The sequence below is a fragment of the Panthera leo genome, chromosome A1 (assembly GCF_018350215.1).
Source record: "Panthera leo isolate Ple1 chromosome A1, P.leo_Ple1_pat1.1, whole genome shotgun sequence".
Taxonomy (NCBI): Eukaryota; Metazoa; Chordata; class Mammalia; order Carnivora; family Felidae; genus Panthera; species Panthera leo.
Window position 1 is genome coordinate 157,984,797 of NC_056679.1, and position 26,364 is coordinate 158,011,160.

The following is a 26,364-nucleotide window of genomic DNA, read 5'->3' on the forward strand; positions in this document are numbered from 1 at the left end:
TTTAAAAAAAAGAAATTCTGCCATTCAGAGTTTCTGAAATAATCATCTTGGTGTAGACAATTGAATAGAGTTCAGAAACCTGTCTATTTGAGAACAGATGTCTCACTAATTTCCATGTACTTTGTCAGGATGTATATAAAATGTAAGCTAGAGTATGTCTATCTTATTGACAATTGAATCAAAATGAAAGGAATTAAATTCTTATTATATGCACCATGGATTCCTAGTATCTCTTATATTATGAACGGTGTGAGAAGCTCATGGAACCCACAAACCATTCCTTCAGGAAAGTGCCATACACATACTTATAAGCAATTCTGCATCTAGTTTCAATGAAGTTCATGAACTGCTGGTAACTTATTTATGTTATTTCATAGCAACCCATGAAGCTCCTGCTTTAAAAAATATTCTATTAAAAATTAACTGAAGTTAATGAGGCTAGATCATTCTTAGATCATTTTCTTCTTGCACAGAAAAAAGTTTGAAATTTTAGAAATCAGAGGTTATAATTTTAATTTTCAGTTCTTCCATGAAATTAATATTACATCTGTTCATTGAGATAGGTGTTTCTACTATACTGGTCACTAGACAAGGATGGGTTAGGTCTGGATACTTCTATTTACATGCATCTGATAAGTGTTGGGTAGAAAAGACTTAAAATTTTAAGGATAATTTTTTTACAGCTTCCTGGAACTAACAGCTTATATTCTCAAATCACAACTATCATCAGCCTATTTCACCATCTGTGTGAAACAGCTTGCTTTCATTTGACCTTATTTTCTTCGACTCTGGATGTTCCACCACCAACTTCAGTAATTCGTGTTGGATGACACCTTCAATTTTCAAAAAGGAAGAAATTTGGAAAAAAAAAAAAAAAGATCTGATCTAACCCTTCCCTTTTAGAGATAGTAAATTGAGCCCTCAACTGGAGATTAACTTGCCTGAGGTAGGGATATGCCTAGAACTTGAAGCCATGTGTTCCTTGAACTTTTGAGTGCTTAGATTATTTTTCCTTGAATTTGGGTTGAATCTGCTGATGCGAGTCTGACCTTGTGTTCATAGACTCTGCCTTCTGTCCATTCCTCTCCTGTTACAAGTGAACTCAGATTCTCAATGCAGCTCTTCTGCTGGGCCCCAGAGCTTCAAGTTTCCCTGTTTCTGACTGAGCCCCTGGATTTTCTCTTCCCTTACCAGACATCTTCCCAGTCTCTCCCACTAGGTAAATTCTTGTGCAAAACTTCCTAGGCCTGTCTTGCTTGGCCACTGTGGCCATCTCATTGCTGAGATACCACGACGAAACCACAACTTCACAGGTGGCCCCAGGGCTCCTGGATCTACGTTGGACTTTCCAGAACAAATACTTAGCAACTTCAGAGTTTTCCCAGCCATGGCACAGGCCAAGGTGTTCTATTTTTCTGCTATTATGAACCTCGTCTACTGAATGTGATGTGAGGGGAATGCTTTGTTCTTTCTCTAGAGAATACAGATGTTCTTCTATGATAACCGTCTTATTAGGAAGGATAACAGTAACTTGCAAATTTAACCACCTCCTCTATCATGCAACCAGAGCACCTGACTTGATATTGAAAGTTTTCTTGCCACCAGAAAGCAGAAACAAGGACAGATAAAAAGCTGTAGATACACAGTGTGCAACAGTTAGATTTTTTCCTTTGTATTAAGAGTTGTACTATTGGGTAACCAATATGAGGAAAAAAATAATGCCAAATCCTTTTTTAACATCATACAGTAAAATTCCAGGGGAATTTAGAATTTAGATATGGCAAAGGAATCATAATAAAAGACATATAAATAAATGTTAATCTAATTTGAGGTCGTAAATATTTTTTTGAGCATGAAAGCAAAGGAAAAAGTCTTAAAGATACTGACAAATATAGGTGTATATATACTCATTTCATTGCAATAAAAATTACATATAAGTAAAATTAAAAGGTAAATGTCAAGCTAACCAAGCATTAATAGCTTTTCTAAACTAAGGTCATAAAACAAAATCAAGGTCATAAACAAGCAATCACAGGTGATAAATGGCCAAAGAATATAAGATATTGAGCTTCATCACTAGTGAAATAAAAGCATATAAAGTTGAGATACCATTTTGCCCTATTAAAATAGCAAACATTTTAAAAGATAATAAAAGTAACTTTGGTAAGGAAACTTGCACTTGGACACAGTATTGACGGTAATGTAAAATGATATGGTCTTTCTAGATAGTAACTTGTCAGTATGTAGCCAAATCATTAAAACATGCATGCCCTTTGACCCAGAAATTCCAATCAGGGGTGTTTATCCTGAGGAAATTATCAGAGATAACAACCAATATTTATGGACCACAGTGTGTATCTAAACATGATTAGATGACTTTAATATAATTCGCATTTATATAATGGGATACTACAAACAGATAATTCTGTTTTTAATTTTCATGTTTCCTGATATGTTAGATCAGCTCTAGGATTGGTTTATATAATCTGAAAAAAGAGGGATGTTTTATAAGCTTATTGTTCCTAATACTGCCCACAGGAAATTATCTGGACAAAGTCTTTCCTGGTGGGAACAAACAGAAGTGAGAAGGCCTTGCAGCTAAGTGGAAGAAAAATTGGGAGGAAAGCATGAATTTTTAAAGGTCAAAGAACATTGATTTAGCCATGAGAAAGTGCTCTTAATATATTATAGGGTAGATTTTAAAAATTACAAAATTACGTGTATACTAAGTTCCCAATTTTGTAAGTGTGTGTGTGTGTTAAATCTACATGGAGATGTTAACAGGAAGAGGACTTATATTTTAATAGTTTTCTAAGTTTCCTATTGTAAGCATAATTGAGAAAGCAATATATGTTATTAAAAAGAAGGAGAGGCAATAAAGGTGATTAGAAGTTTTCTGGGCCTTACTTGGCTTCCAGCGCCAGAGCGAAGATGCCAGCAGCCAGGGGTGCTGAGGCTGAGGTGCCCGTGTGGGTCTCTGTGCAGTCATTGTGCAGGTCGGCACTGGTCTGGGTGGCATCCGGAAGGGAAGAAATGCAGGAGAGCATGTGAGGAGTGTTCTCCATCCCTGGGGGTTAACCATACCTAAGGCTGCATCTGCTACGATCAGGAAACTCAGCTGATTCGATTCCCTACTTCCTCTGTTAAACCATAGGCGGATGTTTGCCATCTGCTGATATTTTAGTTCACTCTCCTCTATATACAACTTGTGTATAATTCTGGCATCAAGATGCCTTTTCTGGGGATGAAGTACTCCCACTATGAATATTTTCTGAGATTCCCAAACGAAATACTGTCTGTAAAGAAGGGACAGTTTCAAAATCACTGTGAATCATGCTGGCCCATTAATCATCAGGTCCATTGTGTTTAGTCTGGCATATTTAGAAATTCTGCTTCATGCAAAATTCCCATTTGCCTTCAGATTGACATCTGACTGTCTCTTCAGCACGAGGATGTAGAGCCATTCTGATTTTGGCCACTTGAACTACTTGCACAAATTTGCTTAGTATGTATGTAGTGTGCACTCACTGTTGATATCATCTGATGGCCATGAGTTAGTGTCCATATTTGCACTATGATGAAAATGGTGTTTTTCAAATAAATGAAAGGTGTGTCAGACTCTGATATGGTTACAAATTGTAAAACTGCTATTCAGTAGATGTGTCCCATGGGCACATGGTTTCCCCATGTGGTTTCCCCATCTGTAGAATGAGGTTGACATTTCCTGACTCATATTCTGAGGATGAAATGAGATCCTGTCTGTGAAAGCATTCTTACACAATATTACTGCACGTAAGGAATTACCCAGGCTAATTTTATCTTAATGAAGAGGTTGCCAAGACTGAAGGGAAGAAACCAGAAAGACTTCCAATCAGTCTGCCTTAAGGACCATAGCATTGCTGGTTGAGCAAGTAGTTGGGCCAAAGGATTACTAACAAGACACCCACCCAGGCTCCTGCACTATCGTTTTTAGCTAGAGATTTCAATGTGTGGGAGGGAGGTGTAAAAAAATAATTTGTTCTATTATCACCTCCTTTGGCTTCCCACTTTGAGTCGCTGAATTTCTCAAGTTATGGTGGCTCTGCTCCTTAGAGGGCTGCGGAAGCAAGGTTGTCCTTTTTCCCTATTGACGCAAGTAAGCCCCCAGAGATGACTGTGCTGAGGAAAAGGTTTGCGTAAGACAAAGGCTATGTTATTGCAACCATCTCAAATAGAATCCACCAGCTGTCTCTCCTATGGCTGATTTACCTAAGGAGAGAACTTTACAAAGATGGAAACTCTTCCTCCTACTTCACAGCATAATAGCTCAGATGAGGGACAGTCTATGAAATGGTGACTGAAATGTGTAACAGGCCACTTTCTGATAAGCAACTTTAGATACCCCTAGGGACAACAATAGGGACTCTGAATATAAGTGGGATACATGTCTGCTATGCCTCTTTCAAAGGCTATAAAATATACCTGTCATAAAGATTTTCTGGGTAGAATATCACCATCTATTATTTGAGTAATTGAATATAAGGGCATGAGAGGGAGGCCAATGTTTCAAATTGAGGCTAGAGGTTTACTGTGTAAACTAGAGTAAGTTGCAGAAGCAGGCAGAGTTCCAGAATAGTGATCCTGTATGGAAAAGAGAACTAGCAATTTTTTTTGAGACACCATTAATATGAATCTTACACACATTCTAGTGTCTAATTATTATGGGGTTCACCTACAATCTAATTGAATCATGACCTATTATTTCATACAGATTAGAATTTAGATACTTTAGCTAGATGGTTCTTTCTGTATCAGGAGTTAAATTTGGGACCATACAGTTTAAAATTAAAAGTACTTCCCTTTGTTTGCAAAGCCCCCGAATGGCCCTTCATCACTGTGCCCTTGAAGGGAAATCCAATAATTGCCCTTGGTAGTCTGACTCATGGAAGTGAAGCCACAGCCAAGTGTGGGCTGGAGATGCTCTCTGAGCATATAACCTTCCTGAGCTGTTTATTCAGATGCTGAGAAGTTCATCTCGGGGGAAATTTAGATCGTTATTTTCCTGCAGGTTATCCATTCATAGGAAACATAGCTATTGTATGTTCTGTATTTTTATCATCTGCTAAAGGGCATGTTAGACCATATCCCTGCTATTAAAGGATCAATAAGTACAAGGGCGGTGAAGCCCCTACAACCCTGTAATCTCCTTTAAGGCTGTTCTCAGGGAGGCATCACACAAGCAGAATAGATATTTTGATTCTTGGCTGTATGTAATGACAACTTAGTGGCTTCCCAGGGCTGGGTTTAAAGATGACAGAGAGGCAACATCATCTTGGCAGAGGCATCATTATCCTTGAGAGAGAAAACTCCCCAATAGATGCCAGCCTTTCAGGTGAGCAAAGTGTGAATCTCCCCAGCTGAGTCATCAAGCTTAAGCCAAGCAATTTTACCAAAGGTACTGACCAAAGGATCTTGTCGAATGCAAGCCCTGCTCCCCTACCTAAGCAGAGGAGTTAGACAAAAGCAACATACGATTCGCTGGTCGGTGTAATCGCCACTGCTGTATGAGGTGGCCAGGGTGGAGGAGCACTTCTCAGCATACCAGGGAGACAGGCCTTGCTGGGAGGCGCTGCTGATGGAGATGGTGTAGATGCTGTCTGTGTAGCCATCACAATCACAGTTATCTCCCTGACGTCCCCCGTTCCCAGAAGCCCAGACGAAGATGGAGCCCTTTCCTTGTCTTCCCTAAAAGAAAAGCCAGACTATATCACATCTATCATCTGTTGGGATCACTGTCACATCCCCATAAAATCCCCAACAAATACATGCATGAAGTTCCCAGAGACATTTATTTGGAGTCTGTTTCAATGCCAGGTGCTCCAGCATCCGTGCTGGAAATCTCACAAGACTTCATATTACAAGCCACTGGCCTATGGCTCTGCTATTCCTCCTTCATCTGGGCCCTCTCTGGGATGAGTCAGTGAGTGCTTTTCTTTCTTTCTTTCTTTCTTTCTTTCTTTCTTTCTTTCTTTCTTTCTTTTCCTTATTGTAAGGATTCACAATCTGGCCTTTAGCACTCGCTTGTATTCTCTCACTCTTTCCTTGGCTTATGTTGCTGCGTTTGAATCTTTGAACTTCCTCTCTGCTTAAATCTTCTGGCTGACTGATAGAATGACAAAATCAGACATTATTCAGATCTGTTTTGCAGCTGCATTAAAAGGGACTCTTCAGTTGAATGAAACTCGTCAAGGCTACTCTTTCTATGACTTCTCAATTTGTGCTCTCCAAAGTTTCTACTTTTGTTTTATCCTGTGCAGAACAAGGCCTTAGAATCCTGGTAAGAATGCGGTAAATGGAGCAACACAATCAAGGCACAAGTATGTACCAGGCACATACAAAAGAGGAAGTAGCATGTAGCTATATTTAAGGATATGTCCCTAGAGATTTGAAAGAAGTCTGGGTAGTAGTTTACCTAGTGTAAAAATCTAAAAGCAGCAGAAAAATGAGAAAGGACATATACATAGTATTTTTTAAGTAAATACTCTAAGAGTAATGAATCTCTATTGAATGTCAGACCCAATTAGGGAAAACTTCCCTAACCCTTAAGTTCCATCCCTCTGAAGAATGATTTGGCTCTCTAAATGCATTTCAAATTATAAGCAACAATAAGAAATTCAAAGTCATTTCTTTTGATATAATCTAAGTGTTCTTCCCTTTCCTTCATATCCAAGTGGCCAGGTTTCATTTCAGGTAGATCTATATTAAGTATCTCACCTGCTTAACACCAAATTCAAAAGCCTTCTGGGCTAGTCGGCCAGGCCCTTCCACAGTTTTCCCATCATCATTAGGGCCCCAACTGGCACTGTAAATATCCACATGTCCGGGATTGAATCCAATTGAACTGGCTTCAATAGCGTCAGTCACAATGCCATCCAGCATTCTTATGCCTAAACAGAAAGTCAAACAAAAAACACATAAGTGGATGTCAGCATGAACATGTAGAATGGCATAGTGGCCTTAATATTCATTTTATAAAAGACTTGCAAAAGAGTTAAAAAGAAGGTAACCACTGCATGTCTCAGGTGCCCATGACCAGGCTACTATGAGCACAGAAGGAAGATACAAGTCACAGCGTCCATAAACTTTGTTATCTTCCCTTTGGAAATAACTATATGCACTAAGCAGTGGCCATGATTGTTATTGATTACAAAATACCTCCCCTCCCTTCACTACCTCAATAACCTGAAAATGACAGGATAGCTTTCAGAAGGAGCCAACAAACAGCCCTACCTTGACATGTCTGTTCATGACTATACCACAAATAACTGTTGCCCATCCTGTGCTGTATGAAGGATTTTGTATGGAACACTGTGCAGCTTGAAAAGATCTACCCACAATAGGAAACTAACAAATAGGGAAAGAACTCTTGTTTCTAAGCACTGATTAAAAATAACCCAGAGGCCATTCTTTTATATGTTTGCTAAGAAATATTCTCAAGGAACATGCTTCCTTTTCTTCTAAATAATCTCAAGGATGAAATCATTGCCATGGATTTTGCTCCTAAGGGGGAATCATTTTTCATCAGGAGAAAGCAGACATGGTAGTTCTTTGTGCTTTCTAACAGGCTGTCATGCATTATCAGACTCATGTATTCAAGAGCCAGGAAGGCAAAAGCAATTGAGACAAATATGAGCAGATACCTGGTTATTCCTGGCTTCAGGCTGATAATGTAGTTAACTGCACAGCCTTAGATTTGTACTCTATTATTCACTATGGAGCATAGGTAAAAGAATATGTAATTAACATAATTAGCTAAAGTCACATTGATTAAAACAAAGTTATTTGAAAATTTATTTTGGAAAAAGAAAAATCCCAGCTGTACTTACTAGCTTTGTGATCTTGTGCTTGTGCAAGCCACTCAACCTCTTGTGCCTCAGTTTGTTTTTTTTTCAGTTTTAAAATGGGAATGATAACAGATAGCAGCTTACATGCATTGAGGATGTACTATACGCAGCTAACATTCTACAGGCCTTGAACATATGGACTCTCTTCTATCCTTTTGACAACCATTTAAGGTAGATGCTATAATTTTCCCAATTTTATAGGTGGACTGTAAGAGAGGCACAATGGCTTGCTCAGGATCATACAACTTGATATTGGGGAGCTGAGACCTGAATCCCAGAAATTTGGCACCTAAAATCAACCTGTTAACTAACAGAATACACAACCTACAATGTATTATAGGATCAGTGATGGACATACAGTAAGTCCCTAATAAATGAAAAGTATTATTAAAAAATGCATTTGGGACTAGATCACCAAAGGGTGGAATAATGAAAAAAAATCTCAGTAGACTTGCAATCGGAAGTCGTGTTTTGGTTCCACACTGCCACAAATAGCTGTTACCTTGAGAAACTTGTTTCTGATTACTCCTCAATAAAATGAAGGGATCAGAAAATTCTCTCACAAACTATAGCTAGATAGTACATCATCTTAAAAAATGAATTCTTTCTCTAAGTGATTACCTAATTTGTGCCCCTGTCTTCATTTTCTTTAAATTAACATGGCACTTAAAAAGGAAAAAAAAATCCCACGGCATTTTGACTATGCTAGTATCAAAGAAATCAGGAATGACGCAGAGTTTAATAGTATTTTGTATTAGTGATTCATTATCCATGCCAGGATGTGTATTTATTTGATTTCTAAACAGGAAATCATAATCAAATTCAAGACATCCTTAGGTCGAGTTTAAAGCAGTTTTACTATCATTGGCATGTTCTACAGTTGATCTTTTTTTTTATAGCAGTTTTAGAAAACAAACTAAACTCAAAGTTTGTAGCCTGTGAAAGACCAAGGTAAGGACAGTGAGAAGAGGAGAGAGAATGTGAGCCAGTGTAGGTCTACTGTCCACCCTTCTTCACAGGGATATGGATCTCACCAATGAGTTCTCTTGCCTTCTCACTGGGTTCAACCAACAGACAGGAGAATGGGGGGTAGGAGGAGAATGGGCGACTCATTCCCTGGGACACTCCTTGCCTAGAAGAAGCTCTGTTGTAACTCAGGGCTACAGCTCCTGTACAGTGGTTCTCTCCTATGGCCACAACTTTCTCTCTACAGTTGCCACTGACCTCTCCTTTCCCATGCTCCTTTAGGCCCAAAGGTCATCACATCTGCTCTCATTTATTAGCCCTTGTTGGCTTCCCTTATCTCTTTTTTTTCAAGTTTTTATTTTAATTCCTATTAGTTATATTGTATATTATAATATATACAATATAATGTATATTATAATATACAATATATTATTGTATATTAAGTGTATAATATAATAATGGCTTCCTTTAAGTCTTACAAATAATTCCTTTATTAAACTGCCCCGATGGAACTTACTGTATATTTCCCAATAGAGGCACTGACTGAAACAGCTAGGGACTCTAAATCCGTGCTGTCAAAGATAACCTTTGGCTTCTTCATATAACAAGCACGTATTCATTTATTTTTTTAAGACTGTTATTTGCTCTGAAATGAAGAACTACAGAATTGAGAGGCAGGGAAAGTCTTTTCCTAAATTTACCTCCTCTTTCTGTTCCCTTAGCAAGTACTCAATAACAAACCCTTGTAAATTAGCACACAGAGAAAATTAGATTTGGTTCAAAAGCTTTTCAACATTTCCATTTTTCTCCCCACAAAGATGTACAGGCTGTATTCGGCTATCATTTTTTAGGAATCCAGATCCATTGATTTGTTTGCAAATCCTGCAGCACATTCTACATGGAATTCATTTCTTCTTCTGGTTGTTGAAAGCCCCCCTTCCCACCTCATTTACACCAAGTGATGCAAGAGTCAAATTGAAGTGCAGAACTGCAGGAGCAACCCTCTGCTTTACCTCCGACTTTGGAATTGTATGCAACTCCGACCCCACACTTGTGATTATTTGCTTGCATGGCAATTTCTCCTGCACATCTGGTCCCATGTCTGAAGATTAAAAAATAGATATTATAAAACATAAGTGAGGGCAAACTGTTGTTTGCACACGAATCCATGGTACATGGTCATATTAACTTTTTTGTCAACCTTTGTTGCTGGTCTCCTTCCCATCAGTATTTGTTGAAGTGCAGGTATCAGATGAAAGGGTACTGGAGTTGAAGTATGTGATTCAAATTCCAGCTTCTACCAGTGACTAGTGGTGTGACCTTAGGTAAGTCATTTGTTCTCAAGAGTATTGTTGCAAACATGTGAGATATTGCATGTATAGCACTTAGAATAGTGGCTGGTATAATGTAAGAATTCAGGAAGTGTTAGCTATGGATACTATCGTGAGCAATTCTGACACTTTTAGAAATCATGGTTTCTATTCCATACTTTTTGGTGAAGTAGCTCCTCACTCCATCTCTAGTGACCTCCTTGGATTAGGTTATTCTGACCAGTCCTAGTAGGGTAAGTAGAACAGAATTCTCCTCTTAAGCTCTCTTCCCTTCCTCTAACCATATACTACCAAACTAAAGCAACTGAGGGTTTTCTGGTACCAAGAGGAGTTTGAGATTTTAATAGGACACTTCAGGCTAATTGGGAAACCAGGGTTCTCCTGTAACTCTGATTGGGGCTGGAAGCCTGAAGAAGACTGGTTTTGTAATCAGGCAAAGAGGGTAATTTATGATTTCAGAGTACTTGGAGGGAAATGTCAATCTCTAAAACAGAGCAGATTCTAGCATTAAAACATCAATTCTGAAAATGTGGGGAAAATAATCGTCCTTTCCCACCATGACCCTAACCTCAGGAGGGTCAATAAGTCAAGAGAACTTTAATGTGAATTTATTTCACGATGTTACTGCATTTTGGAAGCAGTGTAAAGGCTGTTGATACTTTGGAGGAGCTAACAGAAAAGAGGGGAAGAGTTAGCTCTGAGCAACTCTGTCAACCAGCTACTTTTAGACACTATTATAGTAGACATCTATTTTGCTCAGCATGGAATATAAAAATTTGAAATTGACTATCCAAAATAATTAACTTTCATGTATCTTTTATTCTAAAGTACCAAAGTTCATTTCTTGGTCTCCTTTTACTAAATGATATTTCTGCTTCTTCATGTTAATACTGGATAGGAATCCTAAGTCAGAACAATATAATTATCTTTTTTTTTAACTTTTATTTATTTTTGAGACAGAGAGAGACAGAATGTGAGGTGGGAAGGTGCAGAGAGAGGGAGACGAGAGGGAGACACTGAATATAAAGCAAGCTCTAGGCTCTGAGCTGTCAGCACAGAGCCCAACTTGGGGCTCAAACTCACAAACCGTGAGATCATGACCTGAGCCAAAGTCCCACACTTAACCGACTGAGCCACCCTGGTGCCCCTGTAGTTGTCTTTAATTCAAGGTCTTTCCTAATGTAGCAGATATATGCTACTTTTTTTTTTTTTCCTAGCATTTTGTCCTTTTTGGGAAGGAGCTCTCCCTCACTCCTTTTGATTCTCTCATGAGGCTCCTCTTCCCAGACAGCTTTCAAGGATTGTTGCACATTCCAGGGAAGAGAATTCTAGTCTTTCTCTAAATTCTTCAGCTTTAAGTTCCATGTGAGCCATGTGGAGCTTGCCGCCAGTCAAGATTTCTTTTACTTTTTGAGAATGAATCTAATTGGAGGCAAGAGACTAAGAGATGGAGACAGTGATTGAAGTCCTGACAGCATATTATTTGAGCTCCCAGATCTTGGAATGCCTGAAGCTAGACCATCCCTTGAGTAATTTTTTTTTTTTTAAATGCCCATTTTACTTAATCTTTGAGTTAAGATTCTCTCACTTGCAACTGAAAGTGTCCTGACCAACCACCCATGCTCTGAGAAATGTGTGCACACTGAACATATAAAAGGAAGCTTATGCTTTGATGGATTAACCCTCTTTGCTTTTGTAGGAGGAGAAACTGAGTTGTCACCTTCTGACAAGTGTGTTCCTAGAAGTCTACCACCTGTGTTTCCATTTACACAGAATGGGAATAAGGCCAGGATAGCAAAGTCTCTCGCCTGAGCCAATAGAATCCAATTGTTGGCAAACATTCCCAGCACAGCACCTCTGTCCTAAAAATGATACACTGTGACACCACCTATTATTTCTCTCTCCTTGTGTACTGAACATTATTTTCTTGAAAGGTCCAGTAGGATCATGGTACAAAAAAGGGTAGATGTTTTTCCCTCCTCTTGCCCTCACTTCCCACCTCCACACTTTTAGAAAAAGGGAAGGCTTTATCAAAGTGGTACTATGTCATTCTTTGTAGACCTGCAGCTTTTTTTTCTTTCCTTAAATTAGGCTCTGAGATAAAAGAACCCTTTATTATCTTAGAACAATGGTAGTAACTGGCGTTTAAACAAATTGATTTTTAAAAAATTATTCCACAAGATAGTTTAAAGACTAATATTATACTGGTTAAAACATCCTTGTCACACATGTTATTTAACTAGAAAAATAATCTGTAATTGGTATTGAAATTCTGAATATAGATTCATGGCAGCTTAATAGTAAGAGTTACCTGTACTTTGGGGATTTTATTATTTAGTGATTCCTCTTTTGATTTGCAGAGGAGAATTCAAATGCAGCTTCTATTAATCTCATTTACATAGTAATAAAGAAGAGCAGCAACACAGATAGTTTAGAGAGATAATGCCCTTGGAATTGGGAGATAATAGGTCTCTAAATGCTATAAAGTCCAAGGCAAAATGGAGCCATTCATTTTCTAAACCTAAGGGATTTATTTCTGACAACATGCTAGAAGGGTAACTCTATTTTTTATTATACCTCTTGATAAATGATAGGGATGCTACCTTTTTGGTTGATAGTCAAGAGGACCCTGAGAGATAGTTACTTATTGTGTCATTTTCAAAGAGCAGATCCTGAATTGGCTCAGAAAATTGACTTGTCTCTGCTTCTGCTCCTCTTGGGTATTATTCTTGTCATGTTGATTTCTTACTGGAAGGAGGTCTTAGTTGCTAAATGAGAAAACTTGATCATCATCATCAAAACAAACACAACTTTTTCTATGTACCAGATATTATACAAGCCAATTACCTATATAAACCCATTTAAACACTATAATAACCGAACAAAGTAGATACTATTATTATCCCTTTTTAATAGATGATAAAACTGAGGCACAAAAGAAGTTAAGTAATTTGTTCAAAGCCATCCAACTACTAAGTGGCAGATCTAATATTTAATCTAAATCCAGCTGCAAAGCCTATGCTCTTAACTGTTTGGCTATGTCACACTAACTCTATGCTGTGTGGGAGGTCCATGGCAGGCTATGCTCTAGAAACTCACGGGTTTTTAGGCATAAAATAATTACCATCATATGGGCAACTTCTTTGAAGGCTTTGGACCTCCATGAATTAGGGGAAATGTGGCTATTATAAATGCTGGATATGAGACTCCTCCTTTGTAGGGGAGGGGAAAGGGCAATCTGAGTCCCTCTTCTCATGAGTAGAGAAACTCTAGAGAATATCATTTCACCAAGTATTCAGCTATCATGCAGCCACTACACAATTTATCATCCATATTGGATCAGGGGGCCAGACTTAGAATATGCTGCCTAGGAAGAAGGCTGACACTTCCAGCTAACAGTCTCCTCAGCTGCACCCATATGGCTGAGAGAAGATTTCTCTTTTGGTCTTGACCAAGGGGGTGGAAGGAGAGTTGTCATTTTTACTTCATTCTAAGAAGGGTGCCCCTTTCTTCCAAGAAGCTATTGTTCATTTCCTCAGGAAGTTCCTTTCAGGAGAGTGGAGAGCAAGTGCATTATCACCCATTTGGGGAGATAAAAGTGCAAAATAGAGGCAGAGAGAGGTAAGTGATTTCCTAAAGGTCACTTTCTATACTGATAATTGGCAAAGCAATGACCACCAGCCAGGCTAATATTACAAGATCATGCTCCAAAAGATCACATATTTCTCCTGGCCCTGTACTGTCCTGGCTCAGAAATATAGCTCCGAGTTTGTCTGGGGTCCCTGCCATAAATTCCTGAGATATCTCACTTTCTTCCGAGGGCAGCCATTGTGGTTCCTGTTGTATTGATATGGGAATATTTTAACTTTTCAGCATTATTTGCAGTTAGCATCTTTAAGAAATAAACTCTGGAAGTAAATGGTACTGAAAGAAGCAATATCTTGGAACCTTCCCCAAGTTTCCCCTTTTATCCAAGGAGGAAATATACACCCAGAAGTTGAGGCCAAGTCCATGAGCCTCAGCTCTCTTCCTGGTGTTTGTTGAACTTCTGGAAAGGGGATCATCCAAAGAAAAACTTTAGATCAACATTACTGCACCAGCCACATAGGAATTCTGAGTGAGAATAAGAGCTAAAGGAAGAGGGAAAGAGGGAGAAAGAGAGCAAGTGAGAGAGAGCTCAATTGACCCAAGTTGGGTAATAGTCCGAGAGAAAGAAAGCCATACAGAGAGAAAAAAGAACCACTTTATGTAGCATCTTTCCATCCCATTTGTAGCAACAAGCCCTGATTTTGCCTTGGCTTTGATCTATTTTGGTGCAAGTCTCTTCTCCGTGGAGCAAATGAAGAAGAAAATGTGAAAGTTTTCCTGAAGTTATGAAGATAACATGTGCAAAGATGAGTTCTCACATGGGCATGGACATTTGAGGCCATGTGGCTAGAGGGTGTAGTTTCTTTGCAGCTAGGAAAGAAGGTTAGAAAGTCTCCTGGCTCTGGGTTTTATCTGGCCTCTTGCTTTGGCAGGTCTGGCTCTTGGACTCCCTCATCACATTGTGACTGCTACAGAGAATTATTTTAGGAGTCAGAAGGTAATTGTCTTTCTCTTCCCTTTAGCTTTAGAATCTGCAGCAGAAACTCTGGGAAAGGTTACTGACTAGTCCAATGCCCCAGAAAACGTGTTGGATTTGAGAGCCAGGCCTCAGAGTGTATTTCTGTTGTCTGATATCTGGCTTTTGTTGTCTGATATGCTTTTCTGAGGGAACTGACGAGCATGGCTGTGGCAACTAAAAGAAGTCATGGGGAATTGTTATCTTTGTCTTCTATTTTTATTTTCACAACTAACATCAAACATGTTGCAAATAGTAAAGCATTCATTGATGGGGTTAGGGAGGGTGGGCTGGAGGATTTTACTCTTTATGACCCAAACATTCTTTCTAAAGCCATAACTATTCAGTGCCATTTGAGGGGAGCATTTTGCAACATAAGAAGAAAGTTTAATTGAACTATGGTCCTGTAAGCCAAAAGAAATATAAAAATAGAAGCATTGGTTTCTGTTTTAAGAGGAACAAAATATTATGATATGGATTGGTATGCATGAAAACTTTTCTGAGAGCTGAAATATGGTTCATATTTATTGTATAATTTTCTCAAATGAGATAAAAGCATTTTAAAGTACTTTCCCCCTCCTACCCCCCCCCCATCCACGTTTACTCACTTGTTCTCATTTGTGGGATCATAACGGGGAAATGGATCATGGTCATTATCGTTAAAATCATAACTAGCCTCTGGATCCTAAAGAGAATAAAAAATAATCCTGTAGCATCATTAAAAAAAGTTAACACCGCCCAAGCCTTCTACCCCTACCCCTTCCATCCTGGCTGATAGCTCAAAAGTCTGCATTTCAGAATTTCTGACCCAGTTTCTGATCATTCATTATACCCATAAACTAGGCAGAGATGATATACACAGAAGAGTGAGCAAGCATACAATTAGCACTGAATGTCACCAAACCTGTAGCTCATTAAGCTCATAGTATATTACAACCGGAAGGAATCAGAGTTAACTTATTTCAACTGCCTCATTTTTTAAGTGAGAACACTGAGACCCAGAGAAGTTGAATGACAACTAAGCTATAGAGCTAATTAGCAACACTTGGATACTCATCTTTCTTATGATTACAGGTACAAATAGGTGACCGTGGGGTGGAGCTCAGGTCCACAGTGATCTCTTCAGCCTTCCCAATTACACTAAGCATCTAACTTAAATAAAGTGTGCTTGAAATTTAAGGCATGCTTCTAGGTCCCACCTCCTTTTCCAATCAGATTGCTACACTTAAACATCTCCCATAGAGGAATTCTACTACCACTATAGCCTCTTCTCTACACTTTCCATATCTTTTAATAATTCCTACTTTCTACTAATCTTTTTCTTCCTTTCTTTTCCTTTAATTTTCCTTTGCTCTTTAGCTGGAGAATTTTGAATGAATGGAAAGGGTGAGAGAAACACATGGGACAATTTTAAAGATGAAACACTGATCTAAAGACCTAAGATATCACTTAGAACTTAACAATTAAGTAAATAGTTTTCATTTACTTATTTTCCATTTAAGATAAACTTTTCTCTTCTCTGAGAGCCATTTTTGCATTATTTGAATTTGCATGGAAGGAATCACATTCACATAATTGTACAATGTTAGAGATATTCGCCTATAAAGGATGTGAGTGAGGAAGAAGACTGTGAAAAATGATCTAAGGCATTATTCTTTCTTTGATTGCTTTAATGCCCTAGATACTGAGTGATATAGAGTCTGAATGGCTTTTAATAATTTAATTTGTATAGGTGCCTTCCCCATCCCCAGCACACAAGCTTTTGTACAATCCTTGGCTCCACTGAATTCTTTAAGTGCCTACTCATACAAAAAAAAGTTCATATGTACTGGCAGGAGGGTGAGGGAAATAGCAAAACCTTGGCCCATAATTCCTAGGGCCAGTATCCGAGAAGTCTTCCACTTGAGGAAAGGAAAGCCTTAACTATGTGTCTGTGTAGACAGCTCCCTAAGTTGCAGTCATGGGAGGGCCCAGACTCACATAATTGGCATAGATGTCTGTGTGATTCCACTCCAAACCATCATCCAGTACTGTGATAACAACTCCTTTGCCTGTGATGCCTTTTTGCCAAACAGGTATCACATGGAGATCCAGCTTGGGCAGGGCTGCAGTCATCCTAGTATCTTGCTGGTAAAGAAAAACAAAGAATTGGTAAAATCATGATTTGCTTACTGCAAAATGAAAACTGAAGCTCTAGTCCGAAGACCCATCTTTCTTTTTCCTAGGGTCACTCTACTTTTAGAAAGAATGCAATTAGGTGAAATAAAAAAATAAAGTTGATGGTAGGGCAAAGTGAATCATCAGAGTGCTGTTCTTTTCCCAATTGTTCTAATGGAAAAATCATTCAAAAGGATGAATCACCCTGTGCCCCTTCTCACTGAGCTACATGGCTTCTAAGAAGTTGATCCCTAAGTTTCATTCATTTATAATGATATGCTCAGGTTTTTTATCTACCAAAGTTTTATGTGATGTCCCATATTTCCATCTCTCCCCAAATCCTGAGCTTCCCTTGCCACACTGAACCTACTTTACATTGTTTGGTTGACAGTTATTCACGGATGTTTTAATAACTTTTCGGAAAGAAAAAGCAGAACCTGGAATGCCCAGGAGGCTGCTGTCTCACCAGGACTTGCAATTTAATTGCCTCTTCCAAGTATGAGTGAGTTAGAGGGTGAGTATCTATGAGAGGAGATGTGGAGTTTTCTTTTTTCAGATAAATTTTCTGATCGTTACAGTGTATGGGACTATAAGGGAGAACAGCTGGACAGCAAGGGAATAGAGATATGAGCTTGGGAAAGCATATAAGGGAGATGTTTTAGAAAAGTACCAGGTTTCTGGTGAAGGGGACAGTAAAAAATTTATAAATAATAACAGTCAAAAAATGTCTGAATGAATTGTGCCCTGGCCGATGCTCCTCAGAAAGAAGTAGGGGAAAACTCTTACGAGGCCAATACAAAGCTGAATCACAGGAGGTTGGAACTACAGATAGATTTTTGGACAAAGCCAGAGAAGAAGACCTCTGTGTCAATTGCAAGAACAATCATACGGTGTGGTCGTTAAGAGTATGGCCTCTGGAGCCATGAATTATGGCCCCACCACTGGTAACCATATGATTTTGGCAAGTTACTCAACTTGCCCTTGTCTCTGTTTCTTCATCTGCTAAATGGGTATAAGCATCGTATCTACAATATAATGTGAGAATTAAAGGAGTTAATTCATGTCAAACACTTAGGATAGTATTTGGCATAGTCAATACACAAATGTTAATGAGTTTCTTTCAATGCAGTGAGCAAGTACTACCTAGGTTAAGAGAATGTCAAGAAGAATTGATCCCTTCTCCCAACTTTTATGCAAAAAGGATGTGTAACCTTAGCTTATGGTTGTCATGAAAACTTATATTTTATAATACTCAACAAAAGAACACTTCTATCAATATGTATGACTGCCATAGAGTCTTAATATTAAAACAGAAGGGAGAATATTCTGCAGGTAAGAAAGAACACTTAAAATTTCTCTACTCAACACTCACATACCAATGAAGATTTGGCATCTTAAAAGCAAAACAGTTTATAAGTCTATACATCTGCATGTAGATGTCTTTTGTCTCCTTGTATTCTTTCCTTTAGCTTAGCTCAGAAATTCTCACTTGTTAGCATGTAAGAATTGCCACTCAGGACCATATATAATGAATCATGTTCACTCTACCTTTTGGATGATTTAAAGGTTCTCGAGAGTAACTTTGACCAAATGTGATTTTTGCCACGATTACTGTTTTTGAACCCTTAACTTGCAAGACACAATTCTGCATTTACTCCAGATAAGCTTAAGAGAAGAAAGTAGCAACCTTTCTTCTCTTTCATAGCAGCTTTCAAAGATCATAGCTTTCATAGCAGCTAAATATCTGTGTTTCAGACACTTTCACCTAGTAAAACAGGAGATCCAGATGATGGAAGTTCCCATCAGCCCTAATTTCCAGGTAATATAGCCTTCTGATGAATTCTCCATCATTAAAAAAATCTATTGTGCAGATTTAATAAAATAAGTATCCCAGGTCCTATACAGTCTTTTTGGAAGTACTTACCAAGTACCACTGCTGATTCCACATCGGATCATTGAAGAGATTTAGTGCTGAGTCTCTTAGAACTGAACGCTTAGTTCTCTCTTTTTCATATTGTTGTTCAGCCCATAACACCTACAAGGAGTTAAAATAAATATTCATAGCAAGAAAATCAGCACTCAGATACCCACCTTTGTGTAACCATCTTCCCTTTAACTAGTTACAGTACCCTCCCCATCAGAGGTGAGGCAGCTCTAAAATGTTTTCATTTGACTACAGATAACACTGGCAGCTCAGTGAGAAGACGGGATTGCCCACTGGGCAGTAGGAGATGAACATTTCCTCTATTACAGTAAACTGTACCTTTAGGGGGAGGTCAGTGAAGTGGAGTCAGTGGAGTCAGAAGGAGTCAGTGAAGTGATGATTCCCTCAAATTATTTACGCTGTGATTCCAGTGGAAGTAAAAGTTCAGACTGCTTTCATCAGCAAATGGACCATAATACCCATTTTTTATTGAGGTCTCAGAGTTTTGTAGCTGAAAATTTGTCCATTTTCATGGAATGAGTCAACAGGCTAAGAGATTCCAGCGACTGCTGTTAAGGTGCTCTTACAGCTTAATTTCTCTTTTCTTTACATGCAAAAGGTAGAAGTTGCAAATGTTATGCATGACAAGAAAGGTGCTTTGTCTTTGCAAATCTGATACTCTGGCTCCCCTGTGCTTCTGCCTCCTGCTTAAGAGTATTTAATATGAGAAACAGATCGAGGGTGATGAATGAGTACTACTGACCATGCACACTTACCATTAATTTAGTCTCATGTATTATGCATAGAGATTTGACAATACAAAAATTACCTTTCCCACATTTATGGCATAATCCTGTTATACTTGAGACCCTGAGGGAGAGGGACTGCCTTATGGTTATATTCATTATGAAGTAATACCATGCTCTTATTTCGCTGGGCAACATGACTGTTTCCTACCCAAAACATTCTCTCTGTCATACACGTGATGATAGTCCAGTGTCTGGTGGGATGTTTTTAATGTGAGAACAATCTGACACAAGTCAGAATCAAAAATAAAAACTAAACCATAATTTGCAGCTAAAGAATAAAACTATCCACTAAGACTGTCCTGAATTTGTAATTAGAAAAATCTACTGCAAACCTATAATAAATATTGGGAGGTACTTGAAAGCTAGAAATTAGTCACTGTGATTTATTTTTAAAGAGTCTGTATGTTCAAGCTTAATTGTTTTGGTTTAAAATACTTCAATGCTTGGAATATACTGCCTGTCATCTGAGTTGGTCTTTGGAAGCTGGCTGCTAGGGAACAAGTACTAGTCTTTGATGAAGAGAGTCACTTACAGTTGGAGATTTCATTAAAAGACTTGTAACGATAGCCTATTGCTGCATTACAGAGGGCTAATTTGAAAGAATATTATCCTCCATCAAAAAGAAGGCAATAAAATGAAAATCAAAAGCAATTTTTAAAAAATGGAATATAAGAAGAGGTACTCTGCCATCTGATCAGATAAACATCCAATTGTTGGAAACAGTGTTATGATTAATGTCATTAACTCCAAATCCCATATTAGTCTCTATAAGAACAGCACAAATGGAATAGAAGAAATTGGTGGTGTCTTTCTATTATGTACATAATAGGTATCATGTACTTAATTATAAATAATCTTTTTGATATGGGAAGAGCATTAAAGATCATCTAGTCCAACTTTCCACTACTGGCTTCTATGGGTTCTAGGATTTTTCCTAAAATAAATTTATTCTGTGGATAATTTTTCATAATATTATATACACTCCCTTTTTTATGAAGTTATATTGCAGACTAAATTCTTAGCTTTTCTTCATTATTCCTGAGATATTCCCCTCCAAAACAACTATTAAACAATATCTAAAGAATAGAACTGGGCTATCTGTTCACTTTAGTGAGACACTTGCAGTAATAATAACAGGTATGCTCCACTCTGTCCAATTTTCTTCTGTGAATATGAGAAGGGAGTTAGTTTGACTTCTTGTGCATTAATGTCAGGCATGCATTTAGGCAGACAGGGAAATCTCTTTCTTGCTATGCTCAAGGACTAAGCTTAGCCAGAGTCTTGGAAGTTGTCCTACTTTACAGAGCCCATACAATGAGTCATCTGCTCTGGGATGGCAAAAGGAAGACTTCACTGGACAAGAACCTTTTCAAGTAATGTTGAGCCTTTGAATTGGTCTCACACATCTAGCCATTAACCTTAGTAAAGGCTAGCCTTAGGTGCATAGGAGCTGTGGGTCACTATACAATGTACTCATACAGCATTCTTTGCCCAGGTGTGGTTGCTGGTAACCCAGGCCCAGTCATTCCTTACCCTCATAATTTGTCTTTTTATTCTTCCTTTTAAAATTCTATCAGTTTCAAAACAAATAAAATAGCAAATTATTTCACAGGGTTTATAAATTCCATGTACTTTCAACAGTTCTATCACCTTTCTGTACTTATATTTTCTTTCTAGCAAGTTGAAAGGATGTATTCTATCTCTCACAAAGCTTCCGTAATTCTCTAGAGTGTCCTAGACAACAGATATCATAATAACAGAAAACAGGCCATCCAGGTTACATTTCTACCAGTATGGCACATTCTTAAGAAAATGCAACACTGTATGCAAATTTCGATGCTCCTGATATAGTCAACATTTCTATTGATATGTTTGCTGACCTTGAAAACAGACTTCAAAAATCATTAGGTACATTAGGTGTACATTCAAATCATCCTCACACTATTTACCTAGACTCATTCTAGACATTTCCTGCTCTTGCCTAATCATTGAATATATATACAAACCAGGATAAAAAGAAATCAAATGCTTTCAGTGAAACAATACAATACTTGTGGAAACATTTGGCTCATGAAGGCATGGATTTAAAGTGCCCTCATAAACACTAGTTCTCCATATAATGAAATCAAAGACATGGCAGAATGTGTTTTCAGTTATTCTGAAATGTTATTAAAATCAACGATCATGCATTACATTTCTTTGGCATCCCCACATTGGATATCAAAGTGCTTGGTACATAATAGGCATATAATAACAGGTTGTTAATTGATTGTATTGGCAAACATTTTTATTAGAGCTGCCATCTAATTTTCACCATTCATTTTCATACTCTTAGACTAGATTTGTGAGTTAGTGTTTTAAACATATATATTAATTAAATTAAATAAATTAAAATAAATTAAAATTAAATACGATTTAATATATTAATATATCAAATATATATAGTACATAAATTTTATTTAACTCAGTCTATCCAATCCAGTTTTAATAATGTGCAATCATAACCCTATGGAAACAACAAGAAGCACTACAGATAAATATTTGTGATCACAATAAAAAATATTCATATTTGCAAAGTGCTTTTTGCTCTTGTCGGAAATCATAAAACAGGTAAGTCAGGTTACCAGTTTGAAGACAAATGCACAACACTTACACGATCATCATCAGATAATCTCTTAGTAATATGAAAAGCACTCCTTCGAGACCTTCGGGGATGGTTTTTATGTTTGAATAAGTAGTGATTTTCAAGTGATCCAATCTGTGAAAGAAAAATAAAATAAAAATTCACTTTCCAAAATAAGTACATATGGGTTAGCTTGTAACCCAAGTAACTTAGAGACAGGCAATTTTTATTAAGCTCATTCATTGTGCTTGAAGTTAACTTTTTTTTTTTCTTTATGAGGAAAACACTGATAGAAGCCTTCCCTCTCTTGTCATTGTGTTGAGTGAGAGGAGCTCACAATATTATCGCTTGAGCTCATGGTATATTTGGGCACTGGTGATACTTCTTTTTCACAGATTTCAGAGGAACTACACTTATTTTGGTGTGAGACAATATTGTGTAGATAGACATTTCTTTTAAAAAAAAATACCCATTTTATCAAATTTATCCTGTCAGAGAAGAATAATTTGTGGAAATCTGGTAAACCCTTTGAGTACTATATATGGTCAGTGTTACATCCAGCTAAAATGATTTGTTGTTGTTGTAAAATATAGCTATTGAATCTATAGCCATAATTGTTATAAGCTACTAGTGGAGACTATTTGACTTTACACTAGTTCAAGGCTTTCCATATATGGAGTTGGGAAGAGGGAAGAGTAGCCATAAAAAAAGATCACCAAGCTTAGCTCTTTTTCTGCTATCAACTGGTTTTGCTTCTGGTCACCTCTTTAATTCTAGCTTTACCCTGAGGCCTTCAGGAGCTTAGGATAGTGATGCTAAATTACTGTAAACAAAGGGAGAAATAAACAGAATCAAGAAAGCACTGTCTTTCACAAAGAATTATTTTTTTAAAATGTTTATTAGTAATACCATTTTATCTGGAAGTGGCTAGAGAAAATATAGCATATGCAAATCATATGTAAATGTAGATTTCTTCCCCCCTCTATTTCTTTTTTTTTTTTTTTTTTTTTTTTTAACATTTATTTATTTTTGGGACAGAGAGAGACAGAGCATGAATGGGGAAGGGGGAGAGAGAGAGGGAGACACAGAATCGGAAGCAGGCTCCAGGCTCTGAGCCATCAGCCCAGAGCCCGACGAGGGGCTCGAACTCACGAACCGCGAGATCGTGACCTGAGCCGAAGTCGGACGCTCAACCGACTGAGCCACCCAGGCGCCCCTCCCCCCTCAATTTCTTAAAGCTTCTTGTGACTATTCCATCCTTTCTTTGGACATCCTACCAAGAATGCTGATTTGTTGTTGTTTGGTTTTGGGATTTATAATTTTGAAAGCAATTCCCATAATGAATGGTCCGGGTTAGGATGTATGTGTGGAGCTAACAGTGAGTAAAGAAAAAAGGGATTTTGTTTTTTTACTCTTACTCAATCTCTTTCCACACAGTTACCAGTGCTCTTTAACTGCCCAGAGGATATAGGATTAAGTCCCCAGCTACCCCCCACAGGATGCACAAGATTTCCAGAATGTCCACAGTAGCTACCAGTACAATTCCAGCTACTGCTTGCACTCTGTTTTAGATGCCAACAATTCCCTGCAGTTTCTTCTAAGCTGCTTTATTTGTATCTTCTTGGTTTGCCACAATCTGGTTTCTATGCCTTGAGTGCCTCTCCGATCTCAACATGTTCTCCTGGCAACTTTTGAGTCTTCCTAAACTCTGTTCAAAAATGTTTCCTCCACTGGGCAGTCATTTTTTCACTCCTCCCCAATTCCTTTCCATCTTCAATCCCTCCATCAACAAATGTTAAGAATCCAGGTGTAACTTCTCCATCAGTTACATGCAGTTCCAATTATTTGTTCCTAAACGGTCTCCTCTAGATTCTTGATTCTTTGAAAGTTTCTTTTCCTATTATTCCTCAGCCCCTAACATGGAGCCTAGCCTAGAACAGAGTCTGGGCAAAAGCAAAAAGTCTTAGTCTGCTACTAGGACATGGAGAAGTCAATCTGCGTATTGACTTTTCTGCTGGGCATTTTAAAGACAATTTAGCTCATAAAATTGGAGAATGAAGCCTCTGGCAAGGACAGTCGTATTCCCCAGGAGATTTGATCTATGGATTCGCTAACGCCTACACCGATTACGATTACTCATCCGTGACTTCAGCGGCCTCTCTAAAACCACCTCCAGGAAAAAAAAAAAAAAAAAAAAAAAAAAAAAACCGCGCCAAAATGTTTTACAACTCCCTCCTCCCCCGCTTTGAAAGCACACTTCCAAGGCAAGGGGAGAGGGCTTGATTCTAAGCCAAAGAAAATGAAAGCTTAGATTAGAAATCATGCTCCCTGGGATTCCCCGGAAATCCCACACCTAAACTGTCACTCTCTTAATGCTTTACGCCCTACCCTTCCCCCCAGCTATCTATTAAACCAGCTTTCACTTGGACAGGCAAGTTTTTATCACAGGCTGAAATCCTCAGGGAAGCTATTAGGCATTTGGCTGAGGAACAAGAAAAAAAGATAACCTTTCCCCACAGTCATTTTGGCAGCTTGACCCTTCAGGGAGACTGACCCAGCAAAGTTGTGAAGCTCGGACTTTACAAGTTCCCAGTGAAGACTCGGACCTCCCAGTAGAGGCGCGGAGAGTTGGTCCCCTGTCTTTCACCTACCTCTTCTCCCACCGGCTCCCCAGGCTATTCCGCAGGCCCCCAGCCTCTAGGTCTCGAGTCTCTGCCGCAGGCGCTCTCCCAACTCCCTGAGCGTGCCTGAAAGGCTGCCGGCGGATATCACCAAGCTTGCTTGACCCCATGCATCAGGACTTGGATCTGATGCTGCCATATTGAAAAAAAGGAAACAGCCGGATCCTGACGCAGAGACCAGCTGAGTCCCAGGGGGCAGAGCAGTAAGCCTCTCCCGGGGGCGCTTGGTCGGTAAGAGCCCGCGTGCATCTCAAGTTCGGTGAACAAGTGTGGAGGGATTTGTCTCCCAAACCACGCGGGAATGGATTTAAATGCCAAAGCGGACGGCAGCAAGAATAGGCTCTACCCAGCTGCAGCGGCTTCGTTCTGCCTGGCTGCTTCCAGCCCAAACAATAAATAATGCAAGCCTTCTTTCTCCAAGCGCGCCAGGGGCGAGAGCTGCAGAAGCTCCGGCTCTTTGCCAATGGGTTCAGGAGAGTGCGACTTGGGGCTCCCACTTGGGAGATCGCGCTTCAGTCCCGCCAGTCCCCTTGGGCCCCAGAAAGTTTCTGGAAAGTGCAAACTCTTACCTGACCCAAAAGGTCATAGCCCAGCTCCTCGGCTATGGCTGAAGCTGCCTCCGGTCCCCCGGGGATCTCCGCTGCCCATTCATTCACAAACTGCCTCTTAGCTTTTACACTGTTCAATGCATACCAAGCGCAAAAGAGAGCGAAAGCAGTACACTGCAGAGTCCAGGCTCTTCGCTCCATGGCTCACACACTCGCTCTCACACAAGTCGAAGGAGACGAGGAAAAGAAGCAAGACAAGAAGCAAGAAAGAAGAAAAGCCAGAAAGACTCGCCCTTTTCACCCTCGGACTCTAGACCACTTCTCGCTCGGGGTTGCTCTGCTAGGAGATAGGAGGCGCGCGAGTAGAGGCTGGGCGGTGGCAAGCGCTCTTTGGTCTCCCAGCTGAGTGGAGCCCCAGCCCTTCCTAGCCGGAATGGAAATGAGTGTTTACACGTCAAATCGACGAAAGCCATCTCTTGACGTCAGATCTACCTGGACTAAGATCTGGATGGTATTCCCGGCGGGGTGGAGAAGCGGCTAAAATAAGCAGCGAAGGATTAAGAAAAGGAAGGAACCGTTTGCTGGGATCAGTTAAGTCGGCTCCCTGACTGACTGTAAATTCTGTAGCTATGAGAAACACCTTCACTTCTCAAAGAGAAGTGCCCCCATTTAAATGTAACTACTAAGAACCAAAGGCTGGGAGTTAAGCACACTTTCCCTCCCTTCTGTCCGTTTTCTTTATATTTACTTAATTATCTCATGGGTTGGGAGGAGGGCAAGGGGTGGATTCTTATAATAGCCCTCTGGACATCAGCACTTGGTAGGAAGAACAGCAGTCT

At 39.0% G+C, this 26,364-nt stretch overlaps 1 protein-coding gene across 1 annotated transcript in view; it reads right to left on the reverse strand.

The window, feature by feature from the left end:
- The window catches only part of PCSK1 (proprotein convertase subtilisin/kexin type 1), a 41,186-nt gene extending 15,460 nt beyond the window's left edge, over positions 1 to 25,726 (reverse strand). Inside the window, exons 1-9 of the mRNA XM_042906949.1 lie at positions 25,547 to 25,726; positions 22,327 to 22,431; positions 18,865 to 18,975; positions 16,764 to 16,910; positions 15,392 to 15,468; positions 9,863 to 9,951; positions 6,754 to 6,926; positions 5,512 to 5,724; positions 2,908 to 3,008 (exon numbers count right to left, since the gene is read on the reverse strand). Coding sequence (XP_042762883.1) covers positions 2,908 to 3,008; positions 5,512 to 5,724; positions 6,754 to 6,926; positions 9,863 to 9,951; positions 15,392 to 15,468; positions 16,764 to 16,910; positions 18,865 to 18,975; positions 22,327 to 22,431; positions 25,547 to 25,726 — 1,196 coding nt within the window. The remainder of the gene's footprint in view (positions 1 to 2,907; positions 3,009 to 5,511; positions 5,725 to 6,753; positions 6,927 to 9,862; positions 9,952 to 15,391; positions 15,469 to 16,763; positions 16,911 to 18,864; positions 18,976 to 22,326; positions 22,432 to 25,546) is intronic.
- Positions 25,727 to 26,364: the final 638 nt, after the last annotated feature.